The sequence below is a fragment of the Cottoperca gobio genome, chromosome 6 (assembly GCF_900634415.1).
Source record: "Cottoperca gobio chromosome 6, fCotGob3.1, whole genome shotgun sequence".
Classification (NCBI taxonomy): domain Eukaryota; kingdom Metazoa; phylum Chordata; class Actinopteri; order Perciformes; family Bovichtidae; genus Cottoperca; species Cottoperca gobio.
Genome location: NC_041360.1, coordinates 22,890,024 through 22,916,383, shown reverse-complemented (window position 1 = coordinate 22,916,383; position 26,360 = coordinate 22,890,024). Strand labels below are relative to the sequence as shown.

Genomic DNA, 26,360 nt, shown 5'->3' with positions numbered 1-26,360 from the left:
GACTCAGCAGTGGCCACACAAACACACAAGTCTTTCTACACCTTTGTTTTATGCTGTAAAGACGATGATTAGGTCTTAAATTAAACATTTTGTTTAGTCTGCGCACATATACGGTGCAGGATTTAGGGCCTGTGATGGAGTAACTTGTGTCTTTTTCACAATAAATCAAAATCAAAAACTGTCACAGTGATCCTTAAGAGGTTCTCCATTAAGACAAAAGCAAACAAGATGTTTAGCAATATGAGAAAATGTGTCTTGTAGCCAAAAAAACATTTAGTCAGCTTCAGAACAAATGAGATCAATATAAGGTGGAAGGTTTATGCATACACTGAATCTTGCTCTGTCAGCTTTACTGCTGCAATATAGAGAGAGCAATAATTTGCCTGGAGGACGTCATACCACGCCCAAAAATTAGCATCGTCGAGAGAGAAATACCCACACGCTGCTGAACTCAGCTCCCAGCATGCTTCACGGTTGCAGTGTTTCATCGTACTGGGAGTAAACATCCTGTGGGTATTCCTTTCTTCAACAGTTGCTTACACTACTCCCTTTGGTGTGGTGGTGGTGACCCCCACAGTCCAGCTCAGTACACCGTGTTTGTTGTGTGTCTGCAGCAGCGTAGGAGCTTCAGCCGTCCGTCGTCTTTACCTAGCCTTGTAATCAGAGGTGCTTTTGGTTTCGGTTGGATTCTACGTAGGATGTGTAGGAAGCGTGACATCCGTCGTCTCAGCCTGGCTGACAAACTTGGAACACATCCCTGATCTAATTCTTTAAACCTGCAGCCATTGATTTCTTTGGCTGCTTTGGGAGAAGTGGAACAAGCTGTGAACTCAACATTAACACGTCATAAAGTTGTTACGCCGAACATGTAAACAGTTTTCTATTTACACAACCAGCAGATGCAGCAACAGTAGCATTCAATAGGAGCTTAGTTTGTTTGTTTTAAGTCCAATATTTACTTATTTTCACTCCTTTTTGGTCTCCACCAACTCATCGCTAGCTTCTTCCGTCCGCTATGTGGCGTCGGGCAGGTAGTGCAGTCGGTTTACCTTACACACCTTACACGTCACAGAGTCATTCGACCCATTGATAGAAAAATATTGATTTAAAGTTACTTATATAACACGTACAACCGGATTCATACATTGTTCTAATTGCTTTACTTTGAACTTATTACACATTTATATTAAAGTTCTTATCTCTCCACATCTGTGCAAGTCTTTATATTTTCTGTTCTTTACAGGTCAACACGCTTCAACCCTTCCACCAAGTGCGTGATTAAAATCAATAAATCAGCTTCGTGAGCCAAAAGAAAACACACAGCTTTACGAATGTGTACGTTGACATAGTTTGTATTTAATACAGTATAGCTTGATTCAATAGTCATACAAATGATAAAGTAAATAGGTTATAATAGAAACAAATATAAAATTAATGTAGATAACTGTATATCCTGGGTAATCGTATGAAAACAGTTGTTGAATACAATAGAAAAATAAAATAGGGCACATTTTGCGTCCGTCATTGAAAAGGAAAAATTATTCTAAAAATCAGAGTGCATGAGGATGGCAGACTTAAAAATGCTTCACTACAAGCAAATTCAATATGAATTCTGTAGCAAAGGACAGTTTTCACCCGGCAACAACATAATGCAGCGTATGACACAGTTTTTGTACATGTATTCTATAATAATGGCAAGACACTGGGACCAGATGAAAGCACTGATTACAACCACAGTCTGTAGAACTTAAAGTCACACGATAATAATAATAATAATGAAATATACTTCAGGCAACATTTCTGGAGGACTCAAAGAGGTGCCGGCACAGATTTGTGCTCTTCTATCATTCATGTCTGGCTTCCTTGTAAAGAATCCTCTTGATTTGTCCCAATAAAGATGTTTACAGTCAGTCCAAAATGTCTCTAAATGTTTTATATTTCAGCATTACTGAATTTAACAATCAAGTTATCCCAGCGTCAGATATAGACCTACAGAGTTCAGTTGTCTGGGTCATCTTCTCAGAGCACATTGGGAATAGTTATTGGAAAGTGCTAAGACGTGATTTGTGTAAAAAAAACAAACAAGTATTGCACTACTCATGAGGTCTTAACTGATGACTTCCACAGACGTACGCATCGATGGCATAGTCACTGCAGACTGCTCGAAATGTTAGCGTGTGCATGTGTGTGTGTGGGCACTTAGCGATACATTCCCACAATCACTAAAGCATGATGGCGCTGCGAGTGAGCGAAGGCGGCTGCAGACACTGGTCACAGGAAATCTCAATATGTTTAGGTGAGATGGAAGGTCAGGCTTTCAGAGGATACAGAAGAAACAAATAACTAAAGAGGACTTGACATGGACAGCTGTTTAACGAGTGATCACAGAGGGGATGTAACAGCCAATTAGGAGTTTACAGCCGGATCATTTTGGATGTGCTTTACCCCCCCTTTACTGCTGCTCAGGTCTTTGTTTTATCACTAAGGCAGAGGAGAATACATCATCTTCTTGGCAAAAGACTTTGACTGTTTTCTTTAATTACCAGTTGGGCAGTTTCACCTCCTCGTGTTCAGTACGACACTCCTGAGACTGACTCGTACCATCTACGTGACATATACCATGTGCTAAAAATGCACTACGCAATATTCCCGGACACAGGAGATGTACAAACTATTAACTAAAAAGTCTACTACTGTTGTATGACAGTGGAGATCAAGCTCCCTATTTGGAATATAAAATGGTGTACTTAGTTAAAGGATCATTTCACCCCAAAATGAAAATTGTGTCAGTAACTTACGTCTTGTTCATGTCAGTAAAACTCCAATAAATACTATTTGTACATAAAAGAAAAAGCATAAAAAGTATCACTGTGGTTCCATCTCCGCTCTTTTCAAAATGATTAAATTCCATTATGCCTATGGGGCATGTTAACTTTATTATTTAAGGAGAATTTGACTGAATGCAAAAACTTTAGTGGAGTTTTAACTGACATGGAATGAGTGGATAGGGATTACATTTTTTATTTTGGGGTGAACTACTCCTTTAAAAGGTCCCCTAAACCGTTGGTTTAAAGTGGCAAATAAATAAACAAAGGGTTAATGAGCATTACCTCGATCACGCCACCCAACGTGCCCGACCACAGACCACAAGACGGCACAACACAGGAGCAGTTTGTTCACGTATTCTCTGACATGATGTTCGGCATTAACAAAATGTCACATTGTTGGAAGCGAGACTGTTATCACATTGAAACATCATAATGTCACACTCGAGCCTTTCCTCAACACCGTCTTGCCTTGGTCTGGCTCGCCGATGAAGAATGGCCTAGTTTCCGAAGACAACTTCTGAGAGGAAGTTAACTTTCCTGGGCTCACAAAATTGGTCACACAACACAGCATGGGGTTAACAGATTGACTGCAGAAATCTCAAGGCTCGTGGAATAATTTGGGAAGTCAGGGCTGAAGCTCACTGATTGGCTGGGAGCAGGCCCTGTCTTTGGGCGTGCTCCAAAATGGCATTGTAGCAGAAGTAGTACTGGTCCGGGGTTTGAATGCTGAAGGCTCTCTGTGTTCTCATGCGTCGCACCGTCTGGCAAACATTTAGCGAGCCTACGTCCTGTAACTGGGACAGACAGATGTCCAGGGCACAGAAGGTACCTGCAAGCAACATGGCCGGTTAGCAAGCGACACTTTGCAAGAAGAGATTATTAACCATGAAGCACATTTGTTATTGGTCTTAAAAATGAGGCCAACTCATCCGCTCAGATTACCCGAGCCTTGAAGCTGGAGCTGAAACTAACAATCATCTTTTCATTATCGATTAATCTGCCCTTTATTTTCTAGACTAATCCATTAATCGTTTGGTCTATAAAATGTCAGAAACTAGTGAAAAATGTCCCGTCCAGTTTCTCACATTTTGTTTCGTCGTCCAAAACCCAAAGTTATTTACTTTAATATGATATAAAGCAGAAGAATATAACCAAATATCATTTTTCTGATGATCGACTAATCCTTGCAGCTCTAAATCCATAATATAAATGTGTTTTACAAAAATAAATATTTGATCTGAAAAAACATAATGATAAATAATCAGACTTCAAGCTTTTATTAAAACATTTAATTAAATAAAAACTCAGGATCTCACCTGTTCTCCCAATCCCTGCACTGCAGTGGACCACCATCGGGGGTCCCTGTGGGTGGCCGGCCCACTGAAGTCCCAAAGCAGTCACCATTTTCTTCTGTTGTCTCTTCACAGCTCCCAGGAAGTCAATGAGAGTCACCGCTGAGGTGGGAACGCCGTAGTCAGGCCAGCTGAGGTACTGGAAATGACTCACTTGTCTCTGTTCACATGTCTGAACGGAGAGAAAATGTCTTTAGTTACATGCTTGTTGTTGTACTCTTGAAATGTGGCTTGACAGCATCCATTAAATGGATAGTTGGATATTTCGGGGAAATAAGCTTACTTGCCAAGAGTTAGAGGAGAAGATCAATACCACTCTCATGTCTGTACGCTTTATATAAAGCTGGAGCCAGCAGGCGTTTAGCTTAGCTTAGCATAAAGTAAAGACTGGAAACAAGCTCGGCCTCGTGCAAAGTATATAAAAAAAAGAAAACCCAGCACCTCTACATTTTATTAATCCTCCTGCTTCCATCTGACCCAGATAAAGAGGAGATGGATCTCACTACAGAAATGTGTTGGTGAGAACTTGGACTCTTCTCTGCATGTATGCAACTTGTATGTTTTTTGTTTCTCGTTGACAAACTGAATATTGTTGCTACAAAAGAACCGCCCTGGTTTGAGCTTTTCTCATTGGTCCTCGGCTGTACCTCAGTGTTGTGCAGTTCCAGGGTGGTGTGGTTGTAGTGGGTGTGATGGTCCACCCTTTGGTTAACCACTGCCATGTGGCCATAGACCTCCTGCCCCCCTTCCTCCAGAGGCCAGTACTGTCCACACTTCCTCCGACTGCCCTCATCTGTCCTGCAGCACAGAGACGGGTGATACTTAATAATACAATACATTAATAAGTCACACTTCTAATCCTGACTTAGCTCAAAAATGTGAAACTGCCATCTTTTCCTGACTCGACAAGCAATTATGATTTATTCTTTTGGCATTAAAGACAAAACTAAAAATTACCTCGTTGTCATAACAATAACAAGCACGCTTTGTTCCCAGACCATTCTCCAGAAATCACTGTAGGTCTTCTCCAGCGGGCCTGGACAAGTACAGGAGATTCAACGCACGTTAAAATGACTTCAGTATAATGGAGCATATCCATGTAATAACAGCTTAATGAGCTCCACTCTTACCAAACACTAATAAAACACAATCATTACTTGTTTGGCGCGGTAAAAAAACAAAACTTCCACGTCTCCAATCTTCATTCACTGCTAACGATTCTTTAATCACACAATCGACCTCGGAGGGTTTCGTTGGATGCACGTCCTCCAGCTTATTATGTCAGTTTGAGAAAGTCTCTGTAGATATCTTCAGAAAATTAATATTTCACCCAAGAAAACCAACATCCTGCCTATTTGACCTTGTGCCATGCGACCCCACGCTGCCATGTTTCACAAATCATCGTCTCTGAATGCTCTTAAGTTAACATTGGGGTACCACAGGGCTCCGTGCTGGGCCCATTGCTATTAGCCATCTTCTGTGCTACACCGCTGCTTAAATCTTGTGTCGATAACATAGTCAGTTGTCAATGTCAACTAAACTTCATTGATTTGAACTTTTGTCGTCTATTTTTCTTGCATCAATGCATCCACACACACACACACACACACACACACACACACACAAATGTATATACAAGCATCTCTTGAAATACTTCAGCCGTCCAGAGAGCAAGGACTAAAAACACGTGACAATTGTCATACCTTGAGTACCAACATATGCATTCCTCTGTTTGTAGCCGTCCATGAAGCTTGCGTTGATGTAGTCTGATCTCTGTGGGAACACGTCAGTTAAAATAAAACCCTATTAGGTGAATCGTGACCTGAATGAGACGGTGCAGCCGAGTCGTCTACGTGGACTCAGAGGAGTAAGTAAACACAACAGAATGAAAACACTCCGGTTACACTTTCTGGACAAATACCATCTCGCTTGTAAATGAGAAGGATGGCCGTGTGGCCGCCCGCCAAAATGTTCAATCTTGGCACATTTCTTGGCAGCTGAGAGCGATCATGAATGGAACTGGCAGTCTTGTTATTTTCACATGAATGACAACTGTAATATGTAGATAAAAAAATAATAAAACAAGCGCCAACCTCGGTCCTTCTGGGTTTCAAACGAACTCTTGTTTGATCAAGGCACAGCACGTCTCCATAGCGATTCCTCTCCTGATTGTAGGCTGATCTGTAGACAAATAAAACCAACATGTGTTAATGACACTACTTCTGCAGCCAGCTTGCTCGCTTGTTTTTATTACAGCCAACAGTGCAATATCAAAATAGATTACATTTTACTATCATGCATGACAAAGATCAATTTTCACTCCTGAAAATGTTATAAAAGTAAAGTTTTAGGGGAAATGCGTACGTTTGGGAAGTCGTGCGCAGACGACTGGATGAATGAGACTTGGATTAAACTGCACGAGATGTGTGAGAGTTTGTAAACTGATGTTTTGATGGAGGTGGGAGACGTTTGTCCGCTGATGTAAACTTACTGTGCACAAACGAAAGTTCCAGGCGCCGGTTCTTTGCGGAGCTCTTCATACTCTTGGTGGATGCCTGTGCGCTGAAGCCTACCGAGGTGCGTCAGCAGCTCCTGCGGGCGCATGGACTCGGGTCCCGGGACGTGAATGGAAGCATCTTCCACGGGGATGCCCACCAGCTCGTCTACTGGATCCACCCGACCGTTCTGTCCCGCCAGCAGCTGCTGGTTCCAGCTGAACGACTCCAGAGGCAGCAGGCCGCCGAGGTGCTGGGGAAGGCAGTCTCTGGGGAGGTGTTGGCGCAGCTCGGCCATTTTCACCATCTGAACCTGGAGAGAAAGGGATCGACGGAGTCACATGGTAAACATGGCTGGAATTGCTGACTAGTATTAGTATGCACTATCCCTTTAGTTGTTCCATTTTAATGCCAAACTGTGTTTGTTTTTATTATTAAACACAATTTAGACCATCACGTAAATAAAGAAATCCATACTAATGAAATTCTTCAGGGACGGTAATGTAGGGTTAGGGGGGGGGATCGACTCCTGTGAGTCAAGCATTACCATCCCAGGGATGTGCGTGTGGTTAGAGAAACCCCCCCTCCCCGTAATCAAATGATCACTTGCAAAAAAATCAATAACACTGTGCCAAGTGCCTGCTCACTCACTGAATGCCACTCCAGAGAAACAAAACAGAATCTTTCTTAACGCTCAACCAAGTATCATCATTAACACGGAGCAAGTATTAGAATAATCAGCTCCTCCACTTACCCTCTCCCTTAGTTTCTCCTTGAGAAGCAGGCTGAGCAGATTGTAGGGCACTCGAAACCAAACAGGGGCCCCGACAATCAACACCTTCTTCAGCCTGGCAGGGAACGCCCCCTGGTGGAGAGAGAGGGAACACAACAAACTACAATTTACATCAGATTCAACAGGATTTATTTTATTCTTCTTTGATGTGCTAGTTTGTCGGGTCTGAAATAAAAGTAGTACTCACAGAAGCTCACCCTCCTCCACTTATTTTTTATACATTAACTGAATTGGATGAGCACAACTCTAATACTACGGTCACTTTTTAGATCAATGTGTGGGTGCAAAATACACGCTGCTGATGTGGCCACATTAGTGTCGGTGTTATTGACTCCAGATGACATACTACTAGATCCTTAAAGCACAAATCACTGGGAGTGGTGCTTCATTTGGCAGGTACCTGCAAGTATGTCTACATCTGAGCTCTACACAGCCGCGGCGTATAGATTCAAATCATTCTTCTGCTCGGCGAGACGTTTACTTTGCCCTTTGGATCGACACTAAATCCTGCGAAAGACACCAACGCCGCTTTATTCAATGTGCTTCTCAGCAGGATGAAGGACATAACTCTACAGGTAGTCATTAACCTGACCCCGAGAAGGAGATTAATGTTCAACAATGGCAGATCATTCAACCTACCTTCTGTCAATACATGTAGCAGTGTTTACATCTCATCCTGTGAATATATCCATTTCGCAGGATCGTGCATCTCATTTTCTTAGAGATTTGTCTTTGATTGACATTTTCTGTGCATGTATAAAAAAAAACATTTAATGTGTATATGCAAAAAGTCCAACCTTGAGCAGGTTGAGGATCTTCTTGCTCAGGTCCAGCTCAAAGTTTGTGTAGTTGGAGCCCGCCATGTCGTAGATGAACACCAAGCCGTTCCTCTGGGTCTCGAAGCTGCGGGGCAAACAGAGGTTAGGACTTCTCTGCTAATGTTCTGGATATCTTAACCAACAGATCTGGTAACACTAACTTATGCTTGTAAATTCAAGTCTTTTTCTTCCAGCACAGCGAATAGACAGCATACTGAAATAACACTTCAAATACAGTGTAGTTACCATGGAAGACTGTAAAAGCTGTCTTTTAATAGTTCACTTTGGTATTACATGTTCAGTATTCCCTCAAGGAAAACTAACCCACTTGAAAATACATTGGGTGATACAGTTGGCAAGTAAAATGCTGCTCCAGATTCCAATGACAAGACATTTTATTCTAGGGAAAGATAAAAGCTCATTATTGAGCAGATAACATTTCAGTAAAAATCCCAAACGATTTTATTACAACTTATTTTACATTCAGGGAATCTACAAATCCCAGTCCCCACCTTTCCACGGCTCGATCCAGGAGGTAGAAGAGGGCCTGGAGCACGACATGGTTGCCCGTCTTGTTCGGGTGATGAAGTTTGGCCGTGTATAAGGCAATGGAGGCCCCCGACGGATCCCGTACACTCTGCAATAAACCATTCCCAAAAGAAAAGAGAGACAGGAAACTAAGTATTGTTTTTGTTTAGTTTTCATGTCTACTCATTTGTCCTGCATCTCCAATAACTACCGTTGGAGTTCTCATCAGATGCACGAATTATGTTGTTTATTTATTTATGGGAAACGTTACCAGCGGGTCGACAGATGTGTTTTTAATGGAAATCATGTGGTGCTTTAAAAAGGTTTAAAGTGTGACAACGAGGCAGACAAATGGAAACTGTGCAACATTGAAGGATGCACAATGACCACAGGGGGGCACTTAAGTTCATATGCTGGTTACGGGCACGCTGCCAAAAATAAAAAAAGAAGGGCTGTCAACAATTCAACAGGAGCAACAATTCTTGTTGATAATGATGCTGCAGGTTTCACAGACCCCCCCCCCCACCCAGGAGGGACAGTGAAAATGTTCTTCACGTCAAACCTCATTAGTGTCGAGACAACTAAAAAGGTTGGCGACTTGAATGAAGCCGCTGACCAAAGATCACACGGAAACCGTCCTTTGTAAGCAAATAAGCCTGCGTTACCGGGCATGGGGGCTAAAAATACCTCAGGCAGGATATGAAGCCCGCGGCTGAGGCTGGAAGACCTCCGACGTCAGACAAGAGGATGTGCAGCATCAATGCCACTGTGGCACGTCAACGGGGAAGGAAGAAGGGAAACGCAGGAGACTCTGAGTGTGTGTGTGTGTGTGTGTGTGTGTGTGTGTGTGTGTGTGTGTGTGTAATGGAAAGGGGGGCATCTTTTACGATTTAGATTCGGCTGACAAAAGGCTAAATTTATCTGGCGCAGGAAGTCCACTTTAGTCCATCAATACATTGCAGCCCAAAAAGACTCTTCATTCCTCATTATGAGAACTTGCTTTCAGATTTTGTATCCGCCTAAACCTTTGTCGCCAATGACAAATCAGCTTATTCCTTTAGCAAGTTGAAGTGTTACAAACTACTTAGAAGTCCAGAAGCACTTACACTTCTGAAAGGTAACACATGGGGAAGTTTGAAAACAATTGAACGGGGCCCCGAGTTCTTCTATTCAATACAGAACTGAAGCATGTTTTACTATATCCTCCATCATTCTGTCAGAAAAGACAAATGTACGGAGATCAATATCCTTTCTCGTCAATAAAACCCTTGAAAATACCTAAACCAGCAAAGCCTGTATCAATGCTTTCTCACTTTGTTTCCACTGGAGACGAACGACAACGAGACGGTGTATGTGGGATAAACAACGAGAAAAACTACAGTTATGGAGGAACATGTGACATGCAGGAATCCGTCTCAATGGAGAGGCGTTGGATACACAATATTTGTCAGTAGGATTCATTCGGTGTTTGTTTTGTAACATGACAAAGGGAAACTAAATGTAGAGATTATAAAAAAAAAAAGAGGACACTCTTACCAACACAGTGAACTTTCCACTGAGCAGCTCCGAGCGCAGAGGTTCTTCCTGAGGCTGAAGTCTGACGATTCCTTCTTTAAGACGCGTTTCCTGAAGAAAACAGATCACAGCAGGTGAAGTCGGGCTGTGGAGTAACTGGAACAGGCCGTCACTTTGAGGTGCATTCCTTTGTGTGAACAATGGAGAACTACACGCCTCACTTTCCTGCCAGGAGGATCCCTCTCTGCAAGGTTTCCATTCCTTTTTTTTTTTTTCCTTCCTCCATCCCCCCCGAGGAGGTTGTGTGAGAGTTTCTTGAACTCTTTCTTACGAGCAAAGCATGGGAGGTGTCATTTTCACTCGCTTTTGCATTTTAACGTTGCTTTCTTTTTAAATAATGTGGGGCCTGTAATTAAGGGTGTACACATAAACTCTACCAGTGGTAAATATAGGATGAACCTCAGCCCACCTGGAGGAGAAGTCAGCAAACCAAAAGATAATTTCACTTTCACAGATTTGAACAGAGTTTGGTTTTCAAAGAGGCTCCGCCATTTAAAAATAGAGAGGACATGATGGAATCAGTTACCGCAACGCTGTCGTTCCTCGTTCTTTAAAAGACTTTTCTTTTATCAATCATGTGTTATTGGTAATGGGAGACATATGAAAGAAAATGTCCTGATAAAAAGACATAATGGATATATTAGGTCAAAACTAACAAAAACATTTATTTGCACATGTGGCACTTAATGGTTTATCGAAGTGCTACGATACATCAAAATACAGCTCGTCTTATATAAAACTACTCACGCGGCAGTTACAACAGATGGTTCAATACAAAAGCCCTGATGTTTCATGCCAGGCCGACCAACAGCCTCCGTTTGAATGCCAGCTTGGCCCGTTTGTTCGTCCCCCACGACCAAACAAACACTTCACTGGAAACTCTCCCCCCTTAGTTTGTCCTGACAAATTACTTGTCCCCCCAGCTTCTGTCCCGGTGCTGACGCAGCATTAAGCCGAGTTAAATGAACTGTGGCGTGGCAGGGGAGACTAATCCTTCTCAAAGTCACAGTCAAGGCATTCATAAAGGAGTCGCGTTTATGCGGGGCCAACTATTCATTGGCGAAATAAAAACCCACCTTGGCGATTGAAGCGACGTTACTAAAAAAAAAAGATGGAAGGTAAAAATCCTGCCACGTCTCAAAGCTATTCAGGTCATTAGAGGGTGCGAGACGTCTGAACTTTTTGGTTTGCTGCAGGGGATAAACCGGAGCGGATTCAAGCAGATAAACCCCGTTTTACATGGTCAAATGTGGCCAGAGTGAACGTTACATCAGTGTACACCATTCAGGGACACAATGACACGTTGTCCTCACTGGTGTTTATTACGTGGCTTGGAGCAGAATGCCTTTATTGTGGTGTTATTTCCACGTCATAAAGTAAATGAGACATGCAGTCTGATCCACTAGCGCTGCCCTAGAGGTTTCATCTTGATCATCATTTTCCAGTTTGATGGTAATAATATCACCAAGGTCACCAACAGCTGATATGGTGTAAACAGACATATGCTCTGCTACGCAGTGGCACACAGGCAGGTGGCCTCTCAACAGCAGATACTTATATAAACCTAGCAGTTATAGATATACTCCACGTTTTAAACTTGGTCCAGTTTTAATTGACGGTTCTCCCCAGGACACAGAAAGGCACAGATCAGCAACGTGTAATGGAGATGCACAGCTGCCTCGAACGCTTAAAAAACAAAAGCGGCAAAAGATCCCAACGCTTTTATTTTATTTATTTTCTTTTACCATTGTATTTAATATTGTTGTGCATGCAGGCTCACCACACCCTTCCCTTTAAAACGTTATGTTCCTCATTTGATCTCACTTCACAAAAACCTCAGCTGTACCAACCAATGAGCTCTTCTGATGAGCATGATAAGCATAAAGCTCTCTGGAAAGCTAAATGAGCCTGCATGCTGCGTCTTGAAATATCCCCCCAGTGTATAATTCAGTGTAAGTGTGTGTGTGTGTGTATGTGTGTGTGTGTGTGTGTGTGTTTGGCTCGGGGTTTTTGGTGCATCTGCTGAGGCGATCACTTGCTTGGCCGGGGCTTCTGTAGACAGAAAGGCCTTGTGTTACTGTGCTGTGGGTTGTGGTGGAGATGCTCTACAATATGACCTCCACCTTCTACCTCTGGGTCAACCTGTATCTGTGCAGTTGACAGCTATCCTTTGTCTTGAAGAGGACTTTTAACACTAGGCCTTTTATTTCCATCTCAACTAATCACTGGAGTAAACTGCAGGTGTGTGTCAGAAGCAACTTGTAGTATTTAGAACAACTTTACAGGCCACGAAACTCCGAAACGCGGCGGTCTCACAATAAAGTTGTTGTATGTACTACGAGTGCTGCTGGAGTCTCCCCCCCCCCCCTCCCCCCTCCCTTTCTCCCTGCACCTTGGATGCAGTGGAAGTTATGCAAGAAACACCCACTCTGCTTCTTCAGAAACAATTTGTCACAATTGTGTCATAATGGCCCAGAAAAGAGGTTCATACAATGCAAACGCTTCGGTGGAAATAATATTCAGTATAATGGAGATTGTTCCAATGTGGGTGCTCGTGATAATGTTGGAACAGAAACTGACGAGGGAGATGGAGTTACAGCTTCAGATGACTCAGCATCTCATACAAAACTATTTCTTCATGACATTTAGCTTCTTTTGGCTTTATTATAGCTTTACAATTGTCCAAAGATGTTACAGCGAGCAGCTTTAGGTGGAAGCCATCAACAGAAGCCACAACGTATGCCATGAGCACTACTGTCACGAGGTCTCCCTTCACTCACTCATTACCTTGAGCTGAGCCCAGAAACTAACACACTGTTTCAGAAGCATAAGAACTGAATTCAGACTGAAAGAGAAGTTTAGGTTTGAAAAGGGATAAGAGTGTGAGCTGCCCAACACCGACATGGGGAGGGGCACACACTCCCTGCGTCTACTGGATTGTATTTAGATGGACAACGTCGGCTGTTCTTCAGATATAAGGAATTGTACTGAGGGTGCTACGTCACAGCTGCTCTGTACACAAGCAGCTGCAAGTTAGCTTGAATCTGAACGATTCTCCCGTCTCTTCTTACCCTGTAGCTGTGGAATAGCTCGATGGCTCGGAGGACGTCAAACTTGCGAGCCATGAGGAACTTGACGGCCAATTCCCTGGACAACGGTGACACTCCATGCTGACTGGTCCACTTGTTGATTTCCTCCAGAAACTGCCTGGTAGCCTGAAAACAGACACAGAGATGTGGTCACACACTTTGTACTCCCGTAACGGAAGGGTCAAAGAGAAAGGAAGTGAAATGGGGCTTTAAACTTGATACATCCTCACAGGAAGTGTCATCTACAGCCTCACGGAATATTTTACACCATGTTTAGGCCCCGAGTAAGACGTCTTTGATAGCGCTTCACATGCCGTTGTATAGTCTGCTCACGGCGAGCGTGTTTACACAATGCATATACACAAGGGAGGTTCAAAATTAAACGTGTGAAGTGAACTGTAATTTGTGCAGCCAACCAAAACGATTGGTTTTTACACAAGATGTTTCTCAGTGTTGCTCGTCCTTCTGGTGTGTTACCCACAGCTGTCTTGGGGAAAGCTTTGGCACTTTGTGAAAACCATGAAGGGACTAAATAAATACAAATAAATCCAGTTCATGGTTGAGTTGAGAGAAACAAGTCAAACTGAGTGACGCATGTCAACAGCAGCATGTGGACGAACAGGGAGTTTCGTTAACTTCCAGTTAAAAGCTAACAGTGTTAACATAGTCTTTATAAAGTGAGTGCAAGAGCACGAGAGGGGAACAAGCTGGAATCTTGCTTAACTGGTGTTTATGAAGCTGCAATAATGACAGGGTAACATACTTTTAATAGCACTTGGAAGTAAAGCCAGTCATATGTACGTGCTGGGTGCTGAGATATCAACTAATGTAGCAGCTATTCCTCCCCAACACGATATTTGATTTGATGGTAATGAAATTAAAAAGGGTTTCAGGTTTGGTTTGTTATCCACACTGGAGTCTGCTTCAGGAAGAAGACGATGAATAAACTCTGTGATGGAAAAGCTTACACATGTGCATCTTACATGTTTCAGGATGGAGATGGCAATTAGTTTCTTGTGAAATCTGGCTCCCGCCACAGGAAAGGCCCCGAGAGCCGAGTGGAAAAGAGCTAAAAACTGACGTTATGATGGATTACTGGTGATTACGTGGCATTAATTAGACCCCCGTATTAAAGAGTGTTTACTCTTTAGTTTTATATTTACTCTTGGTAAGGTTCAAGTATGCTACATTTTTCTAAGCTTGTATTAGGTTTTCAAAAAATAAGCTGTTGCAGGTTTAATATACATTATACTTGATTTTGTGGCCAATTGGAGTCAACGGAAACATAACTGACATACATCACCTTGTACGTTGATAAAACATCAGTGTTGCTACAACAGTGTAAAACACTTATTTACACATCAAACAGACCCACAGTATTCATTTGGAGATAAAAGCCCACTGTGCTGGTGTTTTAGCTCTGTTTTGGTCTCCACCAGCTCACCAAATAGGACTCTTTAGACACTAAATGTCCCTCCTTTGTTCACCAGCTAGTTGCTAACTGTGTCTTTCTGCCACTTGGTGCAGGGAAGGTGGCGTACAGTGGCTTTTTAGAGCTCGTCTGCTGGCCGAAAATGCGCTATGAGATCACAGAGATTACACCAAAACAGTGAAATTGCAATGACACCTTTTGTATAAAAGTAGTTAAATTGTAAAAGTATTTTTCATAGCCACTTTAATTAACTGCACAAAATTAAAGCAAAGTTTGCTACCTTACAAAATGTGTTTATTTTTTATCTTAAAAACAACCAATTAAAATTCATACCACACACTGCACTTGTAATTTGGAAAATGTGTTTACCATAAAGGCCTTCCACCCATCTTGCAAATAACTTATGCATTTAGCCGGCAGTCTTTGAGGGGCTTCCTGTCCTCCCTTCTGCTCTTATTATACACTCCCTCAGGAACCCACCCCCACCACCCTCAGCACCCTCAGCGTTAGCGAGTCAGCGCCCACTGAATCGTCAAAAGGCGACACAGGAGGTAATGAAAGCTCACACTTTAAACACAGGGTCCCACTTCTCTGGTGTGGCACAGCAGCGGTGGGGCATGCACGGGAGACAGGAAGTCAAGTTCTGGGAGTCCACAGCTCTTTAGGAATACAAAACGATCACTGACGAGCGCTGAGCCTCCAAACAGGACGCCACTGTCTCTCCTCAGGAAAGCCAGTGCTTTCACAGACAGGAGGGCCTGCAGCTTCTGCTCTGTTCAGATGCCTTAACATGCAAGGGATGAGGGATGATTGCACCTGACAGGGCTGAGGTCGTTTCATATCCGATTCTCATGGGGAGGGGGGGGGGGGGGGTATTCTAAATCCTGAGCTTTTCAGTGCAGTGGAGAATGAATCTTGAGGCACATTCTTTAATATTGGCATAAAATACTAGCAATTTAAACATAAATGTAACTATGAACTACACGCTGTGGGCCTACAATGACTTCTTTTGCTGTTAAAACTGGGTGCATTGCTATTGCGTTAGCGGGTGTCTCTTTTCAGTCCAGTATCACTATGCTAAAGTTCTTTTTGTGTGCCGTATGGGGAGATATGTTTTCAACTCCATCTCTCTTTTTCAGCCGATGGAGCGTTGTGACACCAGACCAAAGCCAGTCAGAGCATCGACTGGGAAAGAGCCAAAGCCAGTGGACGACCAGAGAAAGATCAAGGAGGTCATCAACGTCCCTCGCCAGAGACCATCTTTGAACATTTGCCCACATGTCATCATATAAGTGTTTAAAAGTCCGTCGTGCAGCGTCGCCAGCCCCATTCACTGAAGAAGACAACTGAAAAGTAAAGATGCGTTTCACCAAATGTATTTAAACATCTCTCCCTTTTATTACATTTTTATCGGTCCAATGGGTGTACTCACTATTGTTTGTTCAATATCTACAGAGTTCAGTGGGTGTGTAATTAGTTGGTGCCATTGATCTGGTGGAAGTCACAAAGATGATGAGTCAGGGCTTCAGACAATTGACGACAGTGGTGGACTTCCTGACTTAAATATTCTGCCCTCAGAAAGTAGGTTTTGTTCAAGCTGGACTGGTGCAAAAAAAAGACTCCAGCTCTGTTGCCATGGTACAAGACAACAGGACAAAGACTGAGGGAAGATACAGTATGGAGCAATGATTTGTCTTATTACTGCAAATTATTTACAGAGAAAACTGCAGTAAGACTGATATATGATGTCAACTACACATACGAATCTGGAGCTACGTCAGGAAACGTATTTAACACGGTTTTCTTCTGAGTGGAGAAACATTTTTGTGTCCGGACTTTGTAGTTCTGTGTATTTACAAAGTCAGTAATCCAAAGCTTGTTGCTATTTTGGAGTTTAGTCGTAAAAAAAAATGGTTTGGACTAGAAAAATGTAACTTTTGTGGTAATGCACTTTAACAGAAAGTCCAAGAGGTCCGGCTACTCTTTGTTGTTGCACTGTGAAGCGTTAATCCTTCTGTGTTGGCCAAAGACAACTTCCTGTCAGATTGCTGTCAGGTACACTCGGGTTTCCAGGATTTCAATAGTCTGACAGCTGCTCTTTCTCTCTTAGCCTTTTAAGGAGAGCCTGCCAGCTCCAGGCAGTGACCCTCCGTTCCTGGAGAAGCCGGTCTTGTTTGGTTTTCAGCACGAGGGGCCATATCCGCCAGAGTGGAATTTGAGGATGAACCAGTTTGTTTTCAAGATAGCACACCAGACTGCATTGAAAGACTCACTGCGGAGGAGTGACTTAGTCAATTCCTGGAAGATGCATAAATATTTGCTCGACTTGCTCAAGTTCTGATGTGGCAGGAGATATGTTCCTCAACGTTCTTCAAACACTTAATTCTGGCATAAACTGCCTGACGTGAATGTAAACAGACTGAGAAGTCGATGTAAGTGCAGAATTATTCTGTCTTTATATCCTCAGTTTGTCGTCAAATGCCGGGCGAGATATTTTAAACAATTAACAGCTGACCGGTTTGTTCATTGGTGGAGTTGACAATGACTGTCAATATCTAATTGTGGTAGGAACATGCTGTGCTGTGAGTTACTGGATGACACTCTAGTTAGTTCTTTGCCAAACAGCCCTAAAAACAAGTCCACAGGTCCAAAAAGGTTGGAGACACTGACCCAGGGAACTATGACATCAGAGAAAAATTGCTGCGAGAGGAACGACGACGGCCGTGTCCGAACTCACTCACTCATTTACACGATGATAGACACTCAGAAGTCTGCTTGTTTTGACGTCCAAGAGTACAAATCTAGAGCTGCAAAGATTAGTCGACTGATTAATTAGTGGATGGACAGAAATATTATCTGCAACTATTTTGATAAAAGATTAAATTAGAGAAAATGCTTTTTCCCCAATCGACAGATTTAACAATGATGAAAATCATCGTTAGTTAACTTAATATCTTTGAGTTTTGTATAGAGTTGCAACTGCAACTATCACAAAAACCAGCAATTATTTGTATTTGAGGGGCTGGAACAGGTGAACTTTTACCTTATTTGACTAATCGTATCAAACTCTACATGATTTGTCAAACACTTAAATCACTGGATCGCCCAAAAACTGGCTTTATTAGTTTATAAACCAAATTTCCAGAACATTTAGTTTACTAGAATTTAAAACTACTTTATCCATATTGCCGACCACTAATACAACGCGATAGACTATCCTCGTGGAGCACATTTAGCGTTGTTATAAATCATTTCGAGGAGTCAGGGTAATGTATTGCACATGCTGCCACACAATTGGATTTGCTTTACTTTACACCATCAGGATCCTTTGTTACAGGAATTGATCATTAATGCCCGAGTATTGACACACTGCCATTGTGTTCACATTCCAGGCCGAAGGAGTCAGACTGTACATGGTGACTGTATTAATGTCTCAGCATGAAGAAACTCTAGTCAAGGGTTATGGGAAGTAGTGGGGGGTTAATGCAGAGTCATGATTACACCTTAATCCTACAGACACAACGGCTGACTTTCTTTATTATTCTATTTTAAAAGGATTCATGGCTGCCCTTGACATTGCCTTTCCAGAATCTGTCTCATTACAGATGCCATGCTAACCTATTTACAAATGTAGGACTGCTGTTGCCAAGCGGCTTCGCTTCACTTCAGTGAGTCCCATTTGGCACAAGTCAATACCAAAACAGGAAGTCAATGACGTCACTCTCTCCCTATTCCCCAATTTCTCTCACTCCACTGCTTCCTGGGAGTACACTCAACACACAAACACAGGCACACAACACACACACACACACTTTCTCTAGAGCACATGATAGACACACACAAACACACTCTGTAACTCATAAACTCCCCCTTCCCCCGAGTCTAGTGGAAATGCTTTTAACAGCTGCCTTTAGAATGAAGTTCCACTACACCCGTGTATGCTCCCGAGAGAGCCACCCCACCACACAAAACACACACACACACACACACCAACCACACACACACCAACCAAACACCCCCCACAAGGCTGTGGATGTAATGAGGGCGTCCGGTACCCTAGCGGGGGCCCTGGCTCACACAGGAAATGGAGTAGCCAGATAAGGCTTTCTGCTGGCCAGATGATGAGAGGAATCAGCAGGAAGAGAAGGCACGCGCATGACCCAAGCACTGAAGGAAAAGGCTTGAAAATAAATCAAACGTAGATTCAAAAACTACATACTGAAAACTGATTATTATTATTATTATTATTATTATTATTATTATTATTATTATTATTATTATTCTCCCACTATTACTGTTCTTTGTTAAGAGCAAAAACAGTAACTACAGTCCATTTGCTCATGTTTCTTACGGCTTGGTACGGTTTATGCCACTACTGCTTTGCTTGGTCATACTTAAACTACAAACCGAGATAAGTGTTATAATTTACACTCAGTTGCCAGTTTATTAGGTACACCAAACTAAACTAATACAACAGTCCTGCAAAAAAATCCTACCTTCAAAAGTAGCAGATGTATAAAAGGTAGGCTATAGCTCAACGTAATGCAGTCTAATAAAACAGTCCTGCAGTCATTTATATCAATGAGGATGGACCTTTAAAGTGTGTATATATATATATATATATATATATATATATATATATATATATATACACACTTTAAAAAGGACTGTTTTATTAGACCATATTACTTTGAGCTCTAGGCTACCTTATAAATTTGCTACTTTGTGTACTTAGAGTACAATAATAAATACGAGTTTAGAAATCCAGGTTTAGCTGGAAAGATTCAGTTTCCCTCATTTAGTCCAAAAAGTAAGTCATGTCTTCAGGGCCTGAATGCATGAAGTATAATACAGGTACTAGAGTTGAAAAGATGTTTTTGAGCGATAGAAATTTGAATCATCTGCAGCAATTCTAACAATGGAGTAATAATTTACTTTCTCCTAGTTCCACTTTCTTAAAAAAGGTGAATATTTGTGTTTTTTCTTAAATGAACTTTGATAGTAAACTAAATAACGTTGGAAGTCAATTTGAAACATATACAACTGTATAGAGCTAAGGGATGTGATGAATTGACAAAACAGCATAACATATAGTATACGTTTTTATTTTTGCACCAAAATCTTTATATGCAGGGATGTAACAAAATGGAAACTTGTCAAAACTACTTATACAGCTTTTAGCTTTACATAAACATTTCACATTACAGTGAAACTCACATAAAACTCTTATAAGACCAGAACAAATTAAGGGAAATGCGTTTCCCATCCTTGAAATTGGATTAAATGTTTGCCAGTTTATCAAAGTCACATTACTAGCATGACAGTATAAACCAAGTTTCTTCTGTATACATTCCTGAATTAACCAAATGTGGAACCAGACAGCGTTTCCAATTCTCCCCTGCAAACCCTCCCCGGTGTAATATCACGGTGTGTACCCCCACGAATGAACAACTCTAAATACCCGGAATGAGTATTTTACATCTGTGGAGACTGATAAAGGCGAGCTCGGCCTGTTTCGCAACCCTCCAGCACAGCCGCTGTGGAGGAACTGACAGTGATGCAACGAGAGCAACACAGCGCCAGAAATCGATACAATATTTCCGCTCCGCATTCACGACCATTTAGCAACCGATCCATTGCGCTCTGCCATCGCCACTCGCCGCGGTGCGCACAAGCAATAGGGCCAAAATAGCTCCAGGTAGGGCCGAGGCTGGAACACTTAGGGCAGCGAAACACACAACATAAGAAGCATAAAGATTGTTAAGGCCTACCTGTTCTTCCTCCGCCGATAAAGTAGCTGCCATAGTCCCCGTCAGTTCTCTGATCACCTTTTATCGAGACGCGTCCTTTTCATGAAGTGGAAGATGACGGAGATGTCTGTGTGTCTGTCCCTCGTGTAAAACAGGGTTTAGGGGTTGTCCCTTTTGCTCAAAGTTGAAGGCATCTGAATCGTTGCAGTATGGAGCTGAATGTTTCTTCTCTTGAGTTTGACTGCGAAACACGCAGGCCAATTAGCCTGAGTCTTGCCTACCAAACTAGGTAGAAAACCCGCTGATGTTGTATCAGATTTCACCGAGGAGAAGAAAAAGAGGACAGTGAAGAGAAAAAAAGAGGACAACGCTCGAGCAGCTAGACGAGGCTTGGCTTCGGCTCGATGAGAACTGGGTTCAGACCATGATCTGCTGCTCCACCACCTCCTAACCCTACACAGATCAGAGGGCTGCAGCTGCCCGCTGCCTCCTCCATGCCATGAATTGCAAGTTTTTAGCCGTGAACGTCGCCTTTATGTTGTGGGGGAGACACACACACAGACCTGAACAGTGAGAGAGTTGAGCCTATTCTTTCTGACTGTTGCTCTACCCCCTGGTGGTTAACACCAGAAAATGACAAAAGCTCATGACCTCCGCCTTCATTCATAAAAATAGGAAACCAAACAGGAAAATTACCATTTTGAGTGTCAGTTTGCATCTGGAGGAGGGACGAGGAGGACTATGAAATGCAGGACGCTATTATAAACAGCATGAAATACGCTATAGGCGTTTGAATTAAACAAAAACAACGGACTTGTTGTATGCTACTCTTATGTTAATGTTACATGATCTGACTGATGATTCACTGTCACTATATGTAGAAATATGTTATTTAACATTATGTTTAGAGTTAAGTCTTACCTTTAATGAAAGGTTTGAAGCTTTCTTGCCAAGAGTTAGATGAGAAGACTCCAATGTTGCCTATATTGTTTATATTAGCTAAGTAGTTACATTTGAAGCTAGCCCATTAGCTACAGCCGATTAGCTTATTATGAAGACAGGAAACAGCTAACGTTAGCCTAGCTCTATCCAAAGGCAAAACATCAGCCTACAAGCACTTCTAAACCTCATTGTTTTAAAAAAATGTTGTAACTCATTTGTTTAATAATGTAATAAAACAACAATTCGCCATTTTATGTGGTTTCTTTGCTGAGAGCGGTAACTTCCTGTAGTCTCATCTGGTTGCCTGGCAACTGCTCGAGCTAAGAAATAGTCGACCACATATCTGCTGAAAATAGCGAATAGTTTTTACACTTCGGTTTTTTTTTTACATTTTTAAAAACCCCGAGATATAACATATTAATTAGAGAGCTTTAGATGTGCTGGTAAGCGGATTTTGCTGCCTTTGGACAGAACCACATTGATATGATTCCCGTTTAGTCTTTATGCTAAGCTAAGCTAACAGGCTGCTGTGAAAGAGCTAGAGAGATTCAAGAGATTGAAAAACTTTATTGTCCTTATGCAAGCACAACGACATTGCAGTTGTGTTAATTTATTTTAATAAAAACTACATTTTTACACAGAATAAAAATAAGGAAAAAATTAGATAAGAGATAATAAATATCAGCAATAAAAAGTAGCCTACACAACTGTGCAATATAAATACAAATTAGCAATAGGCTTATGAAGTGTAGCCTAATGATAAAATACAACTAATGAGAGAAAAAACATAATCAGCAGCGAATCAATCTTATCTATATACGTATATTATCAACTCTCATCTATAGGCAAATAGGCCTAAACCTATTTCCAAAAATGAGTTTATTTCCAAAAATGGGGAACTGTTACTTTAAGTCTCAGTTTACGAAGTGTATTTACAAGCATGCTTTCGTGACACCACTGCCAGTTTGAAAGCCATTTGTGGTTGAACAAGCAACTTGGGCTGCACAAGTGTGATGCAGAAACTTGAATCCTCCAGTGCACATATGAGACTGAACTTATTTTGGAAAATAGCATATTCACACATTCTGCACTTTTCAATAAGGGTTAAGCATGCTTTTAAGAATGTGTAGAATTTGTCTTAAAACATGTGAGGAAGGGATGCAGTCAATATTTGAGATTATACTGTTTTTCTGCACATAAAAACATATATTATATGCGTTAGGTATAAGTCTACATCACAACTGCACTCTCCAAACTAACACTGCACATCAGGCTACTAATGCATGAAATATAGTGAGAGGAAATAACTAATAATAGGAGCGGGTCCTTTTCCGCAATAGTTGGTTGCAAGAATAGCAATTTAATTAGTGAAACTCTCGACTCATGCATCCCCCAGACTACATTATGATCCAGTGCACTTTACAGGAATTGCATGACATCATAGGAAACAGAAAATACCCAACTGTACAATGTGACCTACAAACACACTGCATTTCTTCATATAAATATTACATGCTGCTGATATATTTCAACAGGGAAGTTAGTTCAAGTGCAGTTAGTAGATTGCATTTCCTGCAAGACTATTCATGGCCTTTAATTCATACCGTGATGCGTTTTTAATGAGCTTGTAAAAGTAATCTGATGCAAAACAGGGAGAGAGTGTGTGTGTGTGTGTGTGAAGTTGGTAATATTTCCCAATGCTGTGTTAATCTTCACATCATAGATATATTGTTATACCTGCAGTTAAAGAAGGAAAAGCCCTTCGAGACAGGCGATTAATTTCTCTGACTTCAAGTGCTTTTGTAAGAAAAGGTCGGAAGTTATAGGTACATTCACATGCTGTTTGTATTTTCTTTCCAGAAAAAAAAAAAATCCCACAATAGGCGAACAGTAAATAATAAGCCGTGAGAAAGTCTGGCTTGAAAACTAAAGGGAAAAGGGAGTGGACAACAATAGACTTCCTGTCAAACTAGCTGACATCATATCATTTGGGAAAATACGATTGGTAGATGATGTCCAATGTACAGAGTATAGATGCAGGTCCCATTTAACGAGCGCAGGCTGCATGAAAATCACTTTTAACTGGGTTTTTATAAGAATCACAAATGATTCTGATGTTTGGATTTGTTTTTGTTTTGCACAAAGAAAATACATTGTGGCAGCGTGAAGGTGGCTTTGAACCAGCATTTAGGAAGATAATATGCACAGAAAATACAACCTAATTAAAGGTACTGTTGCCATTTTGGGAAGTATGCTTATTCGCTTTCTTGCCAAGAGTTAGATATGAAAAAGTCCCATGTCTGCACTCACTATAGAGCTACAGTCATCGGCTGGTAAGCCTGGCACCTCTTAAACTCACAAATGAATGAAAACAGAACATATGGCGGTTTAACAGTTTACATTTAGTACAGGAAAAACAAATACGATATGTTAATATAATGGTAATTTGTGTGCTTTAGAGGTCAGCGTAGGCAGATTTAGTTACCTATTCATGTTACCTTCAATCGTTGTGCTAAGCTGCCAACCAGATGCTGGCTGTAGCTTACATTTACCATACAGACATGAATGTAGCATAGTTATAATTATTATTTTACTATCACTATTTAAATATTTAGAAATAAAAGCTAGTCTTCAAAAGGTGGAGATCCGCCTGTTGGAAATTGGCGACAACCCTTTTGTGGACCCACAAATCATTATGAATCTTATCATTTCTTTCCAGACATTAATGCCAGCAGTGTTTACCAACCACATAGGCACGAGGAACACAAGCCTGCCTCCTTAGAAGGCATGTGACGAGGTTTTCATAGAGATCAAAGAAGCCTAGAGTAACCAACATTATACATGTGTGGGAAACGGAGCGCGCTCTGAAATGTGTTACTGTGTACTGACAGGTACTCAGTTCCTGGAAAGTGCTGCTGACTAATAGCAGAATTATTGCATTAACCACACGCCTGACTTTGCTCTCTGTGACAGGCCTCTGGGTTTAGTGGTGACTGAATGTGAAAGAAAAAACATCCGACTGTACTCGCTTTTTTGTCAAACATCTTGTTCTCAAATACTAGAAGTCTGGAGAAGTCACTGCTCATGTTGCGTTTTCTGGAATATCACTTTAAATCGGATTAATCACAAACCACATCCCGTTACTACAACATATACTCAATATATTTGTAGCCGGTCTACATTTAGGTAGAGCTGAAATCTCACCAAAAAAAGCAGATAACCAAGAACCAGCTACTACTAAATACTGTTATCTACTATTACTGCTCAGATCAGTCTGAGATGTTTAATGCTTTCCAGGAGTTATCGCCTGATCAGATCTCGTAATTGTGGTATTCAGTTTCTTCATCGCGCACCTTCCTCTGCTTCAGTCACTGATCTCCTACATTTCCCAGAATGAGATATAACAATCCCCCACAGAAGGGTGGTGAACGTGTTATTTTCACTTGTTAATGTTCCGTGTAGGTGGCGAGAGCAAAAGCGATACCATCATAAGAGCAAGAAAAGGAGAAAACAATTTTTTTTTTCCAGTGTAGAAAAAGTGAGTAGTTGCACAAACACAAGACACAACATGTATTTCAGCTGCAGTGCACGATGTTCTTGTGAAGCTGCAGGTGGTGAACATCAGCATGCCTTTACTTCAGTCTTTTACTGTGTGATTCGTTGGACATATATGTTGAGGTTTCGAGGGTCAAACACAAAGTTCTGTACTGTTCAGCCAGCTTTATGTTTTACACTCCATTGGTAGTAGTGCATTCTTTAATGTAGGAGTCTTGCTTCTCAAAATATATCTCCAAATTACAAAACTAAGCCCAAATATTGTTAAAGTTCTCTGAATTTAAAGTCTACACAGCCAAGCTCGTGACTGAGGTTGTTCTAAGGAACAGAAATTGCTAACATTTGATGGTCAGCAGGTATACTCTTATTTGAACATGTTATCATGAGCTACTTAGCATTAAATAAAAGTACAGCTGAGGTGTAAGTTATCAGGGGGACATGAACGTTTGTCAACCGCTCAGAAGGACCAACGCTAACCTCATGGTAGTGCTTTAGGAAAGGTCAGGGGTTCACTGAAGTCTATAGGCTTTATCCTCTGTAGACCATGAATGTGTGTAGAAAATGTCATTTACATGCATCCAATAGTTGTTGAGATATTTCAGTGTGGACCAAAGAGGTGGACAGACATGCTGCTGGATAAAAGGTAGCACTACAATGATCTGTAGTTTATTTAAAGTTACCAGTACTACCCTAAGATACATTTAAAGTCCTATTCCTAAGTAATCAGAGGAAACATATAACTCAGTTTAGGTGGACACAGGGTTAAAAGCCAAACATACCAACATATAGTGAACTAGTTCATACAGCGCAGATCTGATAACCTGCAGCGAAGATCTTCGGGTTTTGTCTCTGTGTTGGCACAGGTCGCCGAAAACCAAGTTCACGACCCTGCCAGACACTTTCACATCTTTTCCTGTTGACAATTTCCGCCCAGCTCTTCAGTTACGCAGCTCAGTACAGAGGGGAAGATGATGAGCGCTGTATCAGCAGTATGAGTCACGTCTTACCATATCCTGGAACATCAGCTACTTGCACTTATATTGACAGTGCACGTAGTCGAGTCTGAGGTGTTTGCAGAGGATTTTAAAATCCAATTCAAAAGGATTTTCTTAACAACTTCCACTTAACTTTATTTATATAAATAAATCAGGTATATTATGTAAATCTATATTAAAAAAAAGGATAAGAAAGGTAAAAGTGTTA

At 41.5% G+C, this 26,360-nt stretch overlaps 1 protein-coding gene across 2 annotated transcripts; it reads right to left on the bottom strand.

The window, feature by feature from the left end:
• Positions 1 to 1,336: 1,336 nt before the first annotated feature.
• On the bottom strand, positions 1,337 to 21,272 carry ptpn9a (protein tyrosine phosphatase non-receptor type 9a). Of its 2 annotated transcripts, XM_029434584.1 has the most exons (13): positions 20,682 to 21,264; positions 13,461 to 13,604; positions 10,351 to 10,440; positions 8,799 to 8,923; positions 8,266 to 8,371; positions 7,430 to 7,540; positions 6,672 to 6,988; positions 6,274 to 6,361; positions 5,884 to 5,953; positions 5,138 to 5,216; positions 4,828 to 4,978; positions 4,145 to 4,352; positions 1,337 to 3,657 (listed from the first exon to the last, which is right to left on the bottom strand). In XM_029434584.1, the coding sequence occupies exons 1-13, from the start codon at positions 20,712 to 20,714 to the stop codon at positions 3,467 to 3,469; spliced, it is 1,713 nt and encodes a 570-aa protein (XP_029290444.1). In that variant the 5' UTR covers positions 20,715 to 21,264; the 3' UTR covers positions 1,337 to 3,466. The 2 variants fall into 2 exon arrangements, with proteins under 2 accessions (XP_029290444.1, XP_029290445.1); XM_029434585.1 differs by lacking the exons at positions 1,337 to 3,657; positions 4,145 to 4,352 and adding an exon at positions 4,392 to 4,668 and having other exon boundaries at positions 4,724 to 4,978; positions 20,682 to 21,272.
• Positions 21,273 to 26,360: the final 5,088 nt, after the last annotated feature.

Excerpts from the sequence above, each read along its gene's own strand:
- ptpn9a (XM_029434584.1), bottom strand. The coding sequence starts at position 20,714 with ATGGCAGCTACTTTATCGGCGGAGGAAGAACAG. Across the intron at positions 8,924-10,350 it reads GTGGAAAGTTCACTGTGTTG|AGTGTACGGGATCCGTCGGG; the intron begins GTAAGAGTGTCC and ends GGTTTATTGCAG. Across the intron at positions 6,989-7,429 it reads AGGAGAAACTAAGGGAGAGG|GTTCAGATGGTGAAAATGGC; the intron begins GTAAGTGGAGGA and ends CTTTCTCTCCAG.